At 57.6% G+C, this 12,991-nt stretch overlaps 2 protein-coding genes across 2 annotated transcripts; one reads left to right on the top strand and one right to left on the bottom strand.

Annotated features, from left to right (window-relative positions):
* Positions 1–834: 834 nt before the first annotated feature.
* On the bottom strand, positions 835–9,180 carry PRAM1 (PML-RARA regulated adaptor molecule 1). The gene is made up of 10 exons (XM_063358149.1): positions 9,012–9,180; positions 6,615–7,305; positions 4,345–4,417; positions 4,012–4,124; positions 3,633–3,687; positions 3,225–3,318; positions 2,779–2,941; positions 2,106–2,139; positions 1,459–1,493; positions 835–998 (listed from the first exon to the last, which is right to left on the bottom strand). The coding sequence occupies exons 1-10, from the start codon at positions 9,012–9,014 to the stop codon at positions 994–996; spliced, it is 1,266 nt and encodes a 421-aa protein (XP_063214219.1). The 5' UTR covers positions 9,015–9,180; the 3' UTR covers positions 835–993.
* Positions 9,181–10,463: 1,283 nt separating this feature from the next.
* POLE4 (DNA polymerase epsilon 4, accessory subunit) lies at positions 10,464–12,991 on the top strand. Its single transcript, XM_063358003.1, has 4 exons — positions 10,464–10,693; positions 11,769–11,853; positions 12,149–12,190; positions 12,535–12,991. Exons 1-4 carry the CDS (start codon positions 10,478–10,480, stop codon positions 12,546–12,548), a joined length of 357 nt encoding a protein of 118 aa, XP_063214073.1. The 5' UTR covers positions 10,464–10,477; the 3' UTR covers positions 12,549–12,991.

Raw genomic sequence — 12,991 nt, 5'->3', positions numbered from 1 at the left:
ACCAAAAGCTTCAGGGCTACTTGGGAGCTTTTCCCGTAATGGAAAGTGACGTCTTCAACTGGTTAATCTGGGCTTGGCATCCCGCCGGTGCCGGTGCCGGTGCCGAACCCTCCCAGGTTAACCCTCCACCCCCGGCTCAGGGCTGTGTGCGGGGATCCAGCCCCAGAACTCCCTTCCCGCCACAGCTCCTGATCCCAAAGGAGCTGGGACCGGGGGCTGCCACAGGATTTGGGCTCCCAGGGGCTGCGAGCGCACCCCCTTCCCACCCCACAGCTGTAAGCGCTTTGCAAGGGCAAAGCTTGCAGAGAAAGGCTGTCTCCCAGTTAATCGCAGAATTTCCCATGCTGCTCCGCCCAGACCATCAGCCCAAGGCACCGCCGGATGCTGCTGAACGTACCCACAGGAATATCTACCCCAACAGATCCACCCCCCGGCAGCTCCGCAGGGAACATGCCCCAAGGCCAGGGGATGCTGCTGGGACGCCTGGTCAATAATCATTGCTGCCCCCAACATTTTAGAGTATTCCTATGTCCAGTTGGACTCTGGCTCAGGCCAGGAGTCTCAAGGGGGCAGGAGAGGGGCGCAGAAGGCAGCTAAAGGAGGGGGGGGGGGGGTGGGTTTGATGCTGTTTCCAGGCTGAGGATGCTCTGGAATTGGGGAAATATTGAAACCGCTCCGAATTAAAACCTCTCTGGCCCAGACTTTAAACCCCTCCCCCCGCAACCATGAAACCCTCAAACCGTTGCCAGATTTTACACAGGAAAGACAAAGGCACAGCGAAGGCTTGACTTGAGGATCTCTTTGAACCCCCTGCCCCTGTGGGACAGGATTCTGGCAGCCCCGGCCGCTGCTTCAGCAGGGACACGGTGGTATCTCAGAGGAAGCGGAGCTCCTTCCAAAGGAGGAGCGTGGCATATAGTGCTTTTCATGTTCCGGCCCTTGGCGAGGTCTCTGTTGGTGCTGTCTCGTGCCTTGGGCTTTAGCATGGATCGCTCAACCTGCCGGGCAAAATTAGATGAAATGTTTGCTCATCAGCGCAGCTAAAATACAGTTGTCTCTCTCCAGCTCCACCTGCAGAGCCGTCTGCAAGCCGGGGGATGGAGTTTGCGTGCTGGGAGCGAGCTTGGGAATGGGCATCCCAAATTGTCTGGGAAATCAGGGGCATCTCAAAGGACGTCAAAGGGTCCCTGGGGCTGGCAGCAAGCGGAGGGACCAAGCTGAGAAGGGAAAGGGTGGGGGGAAATCCAAATAACTGGGAACGGAGGAACATGAGGACCCGTGGGGAACTGAGAGAAATGAAGGGATGTCCCAGAGAGGGGGAGAGGAGTCACAGAGCGGGAGGGGAGAGAGGGAAGGTGGGGAAACAGCAAAGGGGCAGGAGGGGAGGCCCTGGTGCTGGCATGGGGGTCACTGCTGCCTTGGCAAAGGGGCTACGGCAGCCGTGCCCTCTGCACCTACCGTAAATCTCCACGTCATCATAGATGTCAGTGTCCCTACGAGGAAAAAGACAGGGTGCTGTGAGCAGTCTGGTCCCCCATGTCCCCACTGCCTCTCGATGCTGAGGCAAGGGCCGGCTCCTGCTGCCGCGTCCATCCCGTCTCTCCTAACGTGTCTACAGGCTCTGGTGTCCTCCACACAGCCCCCTTCGCCTCCTCCCAGCCTCATGCTCCCCCGACAGAGACGGGGTCCTCCAGCGTGGGGCGAGCATGGCTCTGGCCGCTCTCGCGTTGCGCACGGATGGTGGCCCTGTCCTACGGTGCCAGGAGCCACAGACCCGGCCGCACGGAGGGGCAGCACTAGCCTGTCACACTGTGCCACCAGCAGCATCTGAACAGTGTCTGGGCAGGTCCCACGCGAGGGACCACAGGTTGGGGAGGGCTCACAGCGCCCCAGGAAGCTGCTCCCAGTGCCAGAACCTCTCCTGACGCCAGAACTGGCAGATTCCATCCCCAGGGTAACTAGCCGGTGTCACGCTTATGGTCACTGCCTGGGTTTTGAGTTGACACTCAACGGCCAGGGCTGGTTTGGCACCGGGCACTCGCTGGGTCATTGCTACAGCTCATGGAGTGTGGTAGGGGGGAAGGGGCTGGGGAAGAAATACTCACAGGTGTAGCATCACGGCCCGGGGCACGTAGCCATCTGCAACAGAGCGAGGAAAAGCACGTCAGGTTGTGCCAGGAGCCGGGGCACCAGCAGGGACTCGCCCCAGCACCTGCCCCTGCCCAGGACACGCAGGGTTTGGCAACGTCTCGCGGCCCCAGGGAGAGCGGGGGGCAAGGAGGAGCCTGGCTCTGGGAAGCTGAGCTGAACCCTCAGGAGGAATCTGTTCAGGGCAATGCCAGGAATGAGCCTGCCAGGCTGGGCGGCAGCTGGATGGAAAGAGCCTGATCCCTGTCTCTCTGGCTGAGGAATCTCCAGCCCATTTCACCTGAGCACCCTGCGGTGCAAACGTGGCTTGTGGAGTCCGCGCTTAAGGCAAAGCCTGATGTGCCGGGCTGGTGGCCGAGAGGCTCCAGGAACTGCGGAGGTTTTTAGCAGAGGGAGACGACGAGCCCAGCTAACAGCAGAAACGCTGGTGCCAAGCGGGAGGAAGAGCAGGAGGTTTGTGCAAAGAGCAGTGGGAACATCTGAGACCCAGGGTATAGGCCAGGTCTGCGTTACAGCAAGGGGATGTCTCCTGCCGTCTACTGGGGTGCGTGCACATGAAGAAACTTGCTCCCGAAGCTTTGTGTGCTGTGATCCCGGCTGCGGGCAAAGCCTCAGCCCCCCCAGACTTACACCTCCTCTGGCTGTTTCGGCAGAGGATTTGCTCCTGATTTGTAAACTGAATGACATCAAGAATTTCTCCTCGTCTCAGCGGCAGGTTCTTCCCTCCGCCCCTCTTCTCCGTCGCTGCGGGGTCCACCATCATCTGAGTCAGGACGTTGATGCTTCCTTCGAACTGAAACACAAACAGCAGCGCTGCAGCCCGGCAGTCGGCCCAGGGGAGCGGGAGCTGGGCAGCTCGGACCACTCTCCCTTCTTGGAGAACACAGATCCCTCTCCAGCCAAACGGTCCGTGGGACTGGTCCGATCTGGGGATGTTTCGGTGGGGAACAGGACAGGGGTGACCTGGGTATTGGCTGGTCCCTGCAGAGCACAGCTCCTCTCTGCCGTTGCGTCGCGCCCTTCCCAGGAGGTAAGGGAGAGCTCAGAGCGAGAAGCAATTGCTCGTTGCTGCTCACCTTGAATTTCTTCTGAAACTCCCTGTCTGCCTTCTCTTCCTTCTTGCATTCTTTGAGCGTCATTGGCTTCATCTTCCGGGAGACTTGGGCTTCTCTGCAGAGTTGTTGTGAGTCACAGGAAAGCTCAGGCGGCCCCAGGTGAAAGCTCTGCTCCCTCCCTCCCTCTTCTCCCGCCCCGGCTGCCGCCCCCTCACATTTCCCCGCACCAGCTCTCCCCCAGCGCTCCAAGGTGCCTCCCTCCAGGACTGCTGGGGCCCTCAGGCCAGGTTTAAACCTGCCACTTGTGCTCTTCACCACCGACATTTCTATTGCAAGACCAGCAGGGAGCATTAAACCACCAGCTTTGTCAAAGCAGCAAGGAACCCTGGCCACTTTGGGACCCTTAGAAAGAGTAAAAACCCCTGTTACCTCTGCGCAGCTGCCGGCAAAACAACCCTGTGAGAGGCTCGACCAGCACCTTCACCTGTAAAACCAAGCCCCAGGAGAGGTGCTGCTGTGAGGCTGCTATAAAGCGTAGACACCCGCTGAAACAGGACACGAGACTGTAACAGCAGCAGGTCCTCCTGGCACCAAACCCTGAGTTTGCCCCCTTAGCGCGGGGGGCAGGGGGGGGATCAGGGCTTCCCGTGACCATTTCCAAGGCAGCAGAGAAATCCATCACCCTCCTGTGCATGGGAGCAGTGGGCTCAGCGCGGGCTCTGCTGCTGCCCGTGGCTCATCAGGGTCTGGAGGTTCTCTGAGCTGCAGTGCTCACCCCCACCGGCATCCCAGCCCCTCCTGTACCCACCTCCTCCAGGGCGAGGATACACTGGTGGCCGGGACGTGGCGGGCAGCATAAAGCCTTGGCCTCTCCTGAGGATCCCAACAGGCTCTACATCATCATATATCTCATCTTCAGCCCTGTGACGAGGCAGAGAGGGGTTAGGGAGCTCTGTTGCAGCCCATGAAGGACAACACACTGCGCCGCGGGAGCCGCCTGCACAAGGTGCTGTCCCACACCGGGCTCCAGGAGCAGGCACAAAAACCCAAGGGCCTTCTTGCTGTTCCCTCTCGTGCCCTTTCCGCTGGGTCGGGACAGCCTGGAAGCCACCTGGAAAAGAAGTGCCGCCTCAGTCCTTACCCCGTTACACTCGTAGCATCCTGTGGTGGGAACCGCGACGGGGCTGACGCAACATATCCTGGTTTCAGGTAACCTATGGTAAAAAGAGGAATGGGAGGGAGCAAGAGAGGGATTATTGCACATTTTCTCCTTGACTCTGTCACCCACACAGGGGGTCAGAGGCACCCTGGGCTGGATTTAGTGCAGAGGGCTGCGGGGAGCTAGAACTGAATGCGCATCTGGATCCAGAGAGGTGTTTTCACTCCATGGCCCATCTGCGGGTTTTCTTTCCTTTTCTTTCCTCCCTTTTCCACACCGGGGCACGGCTCATTGGGGAACTCTCTGGGGAGCTTTATTTTCCCATTCTTACGTCCCTAATGCTATTTGCTCCCTGGACCGGTGACGAAAGGGGAGGGGAAGAGGCCAAAATGGTTATTTTGCGTGAAACCCCTAAACTGCAGATCTGTACCAGAGTCAGGGCAAGTCCTACGTATCTCCATGTGCTCCGGAGCATCATCACCCAGAACACGCTGCTGCGCCCGGTATGATCATACCTACATCCCTGCTAAGATTTTTATCACCGGCCTCATAGCTCTCGGCAGCCTGGTCAGCCAGACCAACCAACAACTGTCATGAAGATCCGCGGTACGACATAGCCATTCTGCTGGGTTATTGTACCGAGTAACGCGCAATCATATACCAGGCCCTAAAAATTGTAAGATTGCCTTAAAAACCAACAAAAATAACCAAGTCAGGGTGGGGGTGTAATTCTAGATGTTCAAACCTGCTTCAGTACCCGTGACACAAATAAAGACTTGAAAACTGGTAGTTTGTAGGACAACGCGGAGAGCAGATCACTCCCTCCTCTGCCAGGGCTACTCAGCCCAGGGCTGGGGCCAGTCTTGGTGGGTGAGCACCTCCCAGCACAACGGCATGGCCGGGCCTGAGAAAGGCCTCTGAGCACTAATACAGTAATAATAATGTCTTATAACAACAACATAAACCAGCTAAGTTTTGCAGTTCTTATATGGAAAGGAAGAGAAGCTCTACTCTCATGGTTGCCCTCCACCCTGCGGCTATGGCATGAGTTGGTTAATAAGGAACGGTCCTTTAAACGGGGTGGTGAACAAGAACTTAGAGGAGTTGAGAAAGAAACAGGATTTGAAACAAGTTTCATCACCCAGAGTGTGGATTAGCAGAGTGGCAGCTCTTAGAAACCAACAAACCTGCCTAGATCTGGAAGGCCACTGTGGAGCGTGGCAGGGCTCATGCCGAACGGAGAACCACCACGTCCAAGAGGCACCAAGCCCTGCATCCCATGGACTGACAGTAAGGAAGGCATGCCAAGCCAGCACCATGGCTCCAGGGGCCATAGCTCCGGCTGGGCTGGGGAGCCTTGGCACCTCCCTCAGGCTTAGAGGAGCACGGTGTTGCAGACAACGTGCTGCCAGCTTCAAAGAGCCTCAGCCCCTTGGCCAAAGGGTGTGTAAGTGCTTCTTGCCCATGGGATGGAGACCAGCTCTGTTCCTCAGCAGTCAGGCTTGTCTGCTCTTACAGCCACACAGGGTGGACTGGTTGGAAAGGACCTCTGGAGTGTCATCTAACCTCCTGCTCAGAGCAGGGCTGGCCTCAAGGCTAGAGCAGGTTGTTTAGGGCCTCATCCGGGTGACAACCAAATATCTCCAAGGATGGAGATACCCATCTCCCTGGCGCCTGCCACAGGGCCGCACCACTCTTACAGTAAAGAGCCTTCTCCTAATATCTAACTGGAATTTCCCCTACTGCAGCTCATGCCCATCGCCTCCGGTCCTGCTCCTGGGCACCTCTGGGAAGAGCCTTGCTCCATCTTGTCCTCCCATTAGGTAGCTGTGGGCACTGAGAGGATCTCCTCTCCGCTCGCTCTCCTCCCGGCCAAACAAGCCTGGGTCTCGGCCTCTTTCCCCACGTGCTCCAGCCCCGAGACATCTTAGTGCCCTGCACTGGGCTGACTCCAGTTTCTCAGCATCCCTCATGTTACTTACTGCAACCCTACACAGCAAGTGCCCCAGAGCCTGATACCTGTCCCCAGACAGGGACAGGGCACTTAGTGATCTTCACCCCGTGTCCTTCTCTCTCATTTCTTTCCGCATGCTATGCCTATAAGAGCCCCTTTGGCATTACCAGCCCCCACCTCTCCATCAGCCCCCCCTAGTATTTCCATCTCCCAGAAGGTCCAGACTGTGACTGGGGAGATTTTCCTTCCTGAATGAACAGCATCCTTCTCTGGGGGACTTGCAGGTGCCTGGCCGTACCGGGCTGAGCGCTCCTTGGTGCCTCTGTGGCAGGACGAGCGGGTGTCGCAGGACGTGCAGCTGCGCCAAACTTTCCCAGATCCACGACAGGAGGGCGCCTGGGCTTGGCCGGCCTCGCTCCCAGCACCTTGACGTGTGGCAACGGCTTCCTCCGAGGCACAGCTGGGTGCCCTGTCCCGGGGGGGCTTCCCGCAGCGGCCAGGGAGGCTGCAACAGCTGGGCCTTTGGCAGGAACTGCTGGAGAACCCTTGTCTTTGGCAAGTGGCCGTGTCTGCTGGGCTGGGTTTCTCTGGGGAGGAACGGAGGTGGCTCCCACTTCCTTGTTCAATGCATCTCCTCCTTCTGGCTTTGCAGGGGCTGAGGGGAAGCTGGTGTCTTGAGCAGTCCCCTTCTTCAGTTGCGTCATCCATCCCGGGGTCTCACGGATGGGATGAGGAGGTGAACGCTGTCCCACACTCTGACCTTTCCTGTGAGATGGAGAAGCCCTGCTGAAGTCCACCCTTCTGGTCTGGGAGGTCTCGGGAGGTGGCTCACCCTTGGAGCCCAGCGCGGGGGTCTGTCCCAGCTCCGTTGCAGGGAGTGCTGCAGAGCGATTCTCCGGCCAGCCGCCTGCTTTGGGAGGGTCTTTCCTGTTCCCTTGGAGCTTTGCCCGTAGGTGCCTCACCACAGCCTCTTTCCCCTCCAGATGTGTCTGCGACCATTAAGAAAAGCTCCAGTTAAAACATCAGGGAGAAAAACAAGTCAAAGGGTGCCCTGGGGAGTGCAGTGTTCCTTCAACATGGCCTGACACTAAGCCTCCTCCATGAAACGCGGTCTTTGCTCAAAGCAGTCCTGGAGCGTGCCTCAAAAACCAACACTGGACTGCACCAGATCGGGAACAGGTCCCACCACCACGGGGGCATCCAGAGGAGTTTCATGGAGTCTTTTGATCTAATCCACCCTCATCCACTACCAGCGACCATCAAAACAGAGGGATGGGGTGGGGGATTATACCCTACTAGTAGCAAAGCTCCTGAGGGCAGAATTCGAGATCTAGAGACTGCCCAGGGCTCAGACGGGAGCAGTCAGCCTTGTGCTGGTCCCGCTTCCCATCAAGTCCACGGTGAACCCAGGGCAGTCGGGCAGCAGTTGGTGGGGGAGACCACACAGAGCCATCAGGATTCCTCCCTGGAAGAAAACCCAGGATGGTGCTGCTGAAACTCATCCTGCCAAAGCCTGCGTGCAAATAAGGTGAGGAGGCAGCAGATCTGCCCTACTTTTCTGACCAGTGCGTTTCCTGTGCTGCTCACATCGCGCACACGTGAACTGGGACACGCTGGCCCCAGTTCTCCCCGGTTTCCTGAGTGACCAAAAAGCACCTTTTTCTGAAGCCTCCAGAGAAAGGCTGCCAGGAGGAGTCTGGACCACTTTTGGAAGAAGAGTGCCAGGTTTGAGATACGGCACAAAACTCAGGTGGGATGGGGTTTCATTTTTCCTAAGCTTCTGAGATGAACCTGATGAGACGCGAGGGATCATCTTGTCCTCCCCCATCTTTCTCCCACCCCCTTGTCCCCAGATCACAGTGTCCCTTTGCACCAGAGCTGCCTGCCCCACTTGCCCTCGGCAAACCATAGGCTTTGATTCTGAAGTTCCCCTCCATCTGGGATTTCAGTTTGGGTTTGTGCTTGCGTAATCTTTTGCTTTCACAACAGAAGGGCTAGCACGCAAAGAAGATAGCGCAATATTTTTAGACGTAAGTGCTCAAATGTATCTGTACCTAAATAAGTGCAAGTTCCCCTCGCATCCCCGGGCAGTCACCCTAATTTCCCTGGTAAACGCTGCAAATGCAGCACTCTGAGAATAGCCTGTGGTAAAGCAGTGTGAATTTGCCGCTTCCTGCACACCAGGCAGTGGGGTTTTTCACTCAAACTAGTGGCAAAAAAAAAATCAACTTTTTCCAGATTCCCAAACGTGCCGCTGGGATTTTCGACACTTGAATGATTCACAGGTTTGTAACCATCGGTTTTGGAGCTGTTCCATGAGCTGGAACTTGCACAGAGCCCCCAGAGGTACCTGTGGGATACAGCACCATGATCAATTCCAGCTTTTTCAACACATTTTGCACTGGTGGGTGCTCTCCCGGACTCAGTGGCAGAGTGTGGCCTCATCCTCTTTCGCAGATTTTATATCCAGCCCAACGTCACCCAACAAATCTCGCAGTGAGCCCAGGAACTGGTCAGAGACCTCTGACCAGCTCTGACGTACAGGAGGACTTTATCTTCCAGCAGCAGCGAGGGTCTCGGCAGGATCCAGCCCCTCACAAGGACACTGCCAAAGCCTTTCCAAGCAGGAGACACAACTCCGCTCCCCACGCCCCTTCCCCAGGTCCAGCGCAGCCCAGGTCCGGTTCTTACTCACCATTTTCCATCAGCCGATGCTTTCCTGCGTGCTCACCTCCTTTCTAAAGGCCACCGAAGGCACGCAAGCAGAAGGGCTTGTGCAAGGCAAGCCTCTCTGAAGTCCCCCTCCCCTGAAATCAGAAGTTCTTTCCTAACGTTTGGTGAGAAGCTGTGTGCAACGCCAGGAAGTCGCTGTAGCCTGACTGTGAAACAGCCTGAGGAGGAGGAGGAGGAAGAGGAGGAGGAGGAGGAGCAGCTCTTGGTGCACTGCTAGTTTGGACTCTGCTGCTGTTGGGAAGCTTGAAACCACCAAGCCCTGCTGCCCTTAGGAGTCTCATTCAGAAAAGAGCCTGGAGTTCAGGAGTGACTCCGGGATGCAAGGGATGGGCCACTGCAAGGACCGGGAGGGCGGGTTATGTTCTCATCTGGTGGTGGCTGATGTGAACCCACTGCAGGTCAGGTCTTCCAAGCCCCACGGGACCTGCAGAGGCTGGAGGCGATTTGCAGGAGTCGCATGGCAAAACCAGCATGGCCCCACGCGGCCAAGCTCTGCAGGAGCGCAGGAGGGCTGAGGAGAGGGCTATGGCTTCCAGCGTACCCAAAAACAGGGGAAATGTGCTCCGTTGAGGAGCCAAGCTCTGCCGGGAAGCAGGGGAAGTGCTCTGCATGGCGTGGTGTCGCGTTAGGCCATCTCTGTGTTGAAACGTCCTGGTTTCACCCTTTATTGCCTCAGAGGCTGGAAAAGCGTGAGCGGGTGAGTCAAGCCCCGTGGCAGGGACGTCCTGCCAGCTGCGGGCAGGCACTGATGTCCCTGCCCTGCGGTGGCCTGTCCCCCCAGCCCTTTGGGATGATGTCTCACCAGCAGTGCCCGTGGTGCCTCCTGCCCACAGGTGGTTTTAGGGATAAGACAGCGCATGGAGGAGGTGGGGAAGGCTGAGACAGGCACGTGTTGGACAAGGGTAGTCCCTGGGGGAGTCCTGTGGGGGGTGGCGGGTGCCCAAGGTGGGCACTGGAGGGTTTGATCCCACCAGCAGAGACAGGATGGAGACAGGGGTGTCGGGAGGTCCCACACCAACCTGCGGGGTGCCAGCATGGGGTCACAGGGCCGGAGGTGACTGGAGCGGTGGGTCCCCACCACCGCCTGCCCCACTGCTCCAGCGCCGCTGCCCGGGGAGGGCAGCGCCCTGTTTGGGGGTGACGGAGGCTGAAGGGCCGCCCTCGGGTGACAAGGGGTGCCGGGGAGGCTCCAATGGCCATCTTGGAGGAGGACAGGGACGATGGGGGAGCCTCAAGGCCCGTGTTGCAAGGACGGGGGCGGGGGCGGGGTGAGTCCCCCGGCTCCGGGGCAGCCCGGCTCCCGGCACCGCCGCTCCGGAGGCTGCGGGCTCCGCCGCCCCGAGACTCCGCCGCCGGGCCGGGCCCTCCCCCGCCTCCCCCCGTCCCCTCCCAGCGGCGGCCCCGCGCAGGCGCGGCCCAGGGCGCGGGATGGCGGCGGCGGCGGGGGCCGTGCCGGTGCCGGTGCCGGTGCCGGTGGTGGGCGCGGAGGCGGCGGGGCCGGGGGAGGAAGCGGCGGGCGCGGGGCCGCCGGGGCCGGCCCGCCTGGCGCGGCTGCCGCTGGCGCGGGTGAAGGCGCTGGTGAAGGCGGACCCGGACGTCAGCCTGGCCAGCCAGGAGGCCGTCTTCGTCCTGGCGCGAGCCACGGTGAGGGGCGGCGGCAGCGGGCGGCTGGCGCGGGAGGCCCGGCGGGCGGGCAGGCGGCCCGGGGCGGCGGTGAGGCCGCGCAACCCCCGCGGCCGCGCCGGGCCCCGCCGGAGGGGAGCGCTGGGCCGCGCCGGGCGCGCCTGGAGGCCCTGCCCAGCAGCAGCCCCCGGCGCCGCGCTCGGTGTCGGTGGAGCCGCGCAATTAGCTTTTTCTAAGAGGCTTTTTTGGGGTTTTGTTTTGTTTTGTTTTGTTTTGGAGGGTTTGAGGGGTTTCCTCTGCCAACCGGCGCCTCGGCCCGTCAGCAGGCAGAGCCGCCGAGGGGAGCTGGGCGCCCGGTCCGAGCTCTCCCGGTGGGAAGCCGGACGGGAGCCCCGGGCCCTGCGCCCCTCGATCCCCCTGGAAGCGGCCCGGCGGCGGGGCCGGTGCCGGGTTTGCTCGGCCCCGAGCAGGGGGTCCCGGCAAAGCCTGCCCGCGGGACGCGGCTGTGGAACCCAGCTCCCAGGGCAGCGCCAGGGCTTTGCTCTCTGCCTGCTCGGGTGGATTTCCAGCCCGCCCTGATGGCACGTTGAGGGTCTGTGATTTGCAACGCGTACCAGAGGGGTTTTTCCTCCTTTGGAGAGTGTCTCGCATCGCACAGACGAGGTGTGTTTGTGGGATGGCCTTGGCGTCCTGCGAGAGAACTGGTGCATGGACTCCTGTCCCTGCCTTTCGGCGTCTTCCCGCTGTAACTCCTAGCCCTGCTGCTGGGCATCTGCTTTTCGCAGCTGAGGGACCTGCTTGGTGGCACACGAGGACAGTCCTGCTCAATCCACTCCCCCCCTGCGCGCAGGACACCTTTCCTCCTTCAGAAGGTGCCCTGGGAGCAGCTGGTCTCCAAGATGCATTCAGAGGAACCATCTGTGTCCAATACACTCTTGGCGTTCTCTCCTCTCGTGTTACTTCTCATCTGCATCACTGTCCAACAATTCCATTTGTTATTTTCAGCCTGAAGTCTTGTAGAACCTTTCCTTTCCTCAGGATATTCTCCTTCCCTTTCTCATCACCTGTGTGAAACTGTCTTATTTTTGCTTTGCAGGAGTTGTTTGTTGAAACCATAGCCAAAGATGCTTATGTGTACGCTCAGCAAGGGAAAAGGAAAACTCTGCAGAGAAAAGACCTGGGTACGAGAGCATATTCTGTGCTATCCTTAGCAAAGGGTTGCTGGGACGGAAGGATTTTTCCACCTGTCCTGGTGTGATGAAGCAATCGTAGGTGCTTCTCTTTCTCTGAGGATGGGAGAGAAAAACTTTTCTTCTACCAAATAATACGCTAATAATTTCACACACCAGCTCCAGAACAAGTAAACCTCTTTGAAATGGGTTGCTGTACCATGATGTAATTTCAAATGCTGCTGTTTGAGGCAGATGCAAATACGGAGTCGGTTTATCTATGTTAATTTTTCAATTTGCTTTGCAGATAATGCCATTGAAGCTATTGATGAATTCGCTTTTTTGGAAGGTGAGTTTCTACGTGGTTTCACTTGGTTTCAGTTTTTCGTGTAATCTGCTGCTTGGGAGAGAAGGAATTTAATCATTTGCAGAGCCCTGTTTCCTCTGATTAATTATACTTCTTCACTAATTAATAGTGTAACTTGTTATGCCTCTCTCTGAGAGGTGAAACACAAATCAAGTGGACCCTGGGACACATACAGTACTTATTAGATTTGGTTTTACTTATGTGTGATTTGCTTAAACTTTAAAAAGTTACTGCGTATTCCTTTGGCAGTTTGTAAACAAGTTTCATTTGTTCACATAACTGCATTTCCGATTCCTGAGACTATAATTATTTTATTTCATTTTTAGGTACTTTGGACTGAGCTGGACAGAGACGGCGCTCTCTGGAGAAAAAGGCTGCCAGAGATGGACATGGGGTGGAAACCAGGACACAGAGTTCAAAAACAGTTCCTAGAATTGAGGTGCTGAGATGGCAACCATAATATTTTGTATAAAGTTTAAGTTGTTGTAAGTTCTTTATTTAAAATGCATATTTTTTCATAAATATTTTGTATGTCACTTACCTGCGCCCTGCCGCCGGGGTGCAGACTGCTCTCCAGTTTTGGCCAGGTCACACGGTGGTTGCTCGGAGAAGCGGTTCCTGCCTCTCCAGGTACTCGGCAGCACCGCAGAGCTGGGAACGGAGAGTGGCTTGGCTCAGATCCCCAGGCATAGGGATATTTTTTTTTATGGAAATGTATTTTTCTTTGTATATGTTTGTTTCTTGGCTGAACACAATTAAACTTGTATGGTTTTTTTGGTTGAA

This window comes from Chroicocephalus ridibundus, chromosome 22 (genome assembly GCF_963924245.1).
Source record: "Chroicocephalus ridibundus chromosome 22, bChrRid1.1, whole genome shotgun sequence".
NCBI classification, from domain to species: Eukaryota; Metazoa; Chordata; class Aves; order Charadriiformes; family Laridae; genus Chroicocephalus; species Chroicocephalus ridibundus.
The sequence above is the reverse complement of the archived record's forward strand: the minus strand, read 5'-3'. Positions and strand labels throughout refer to the sequence as shown.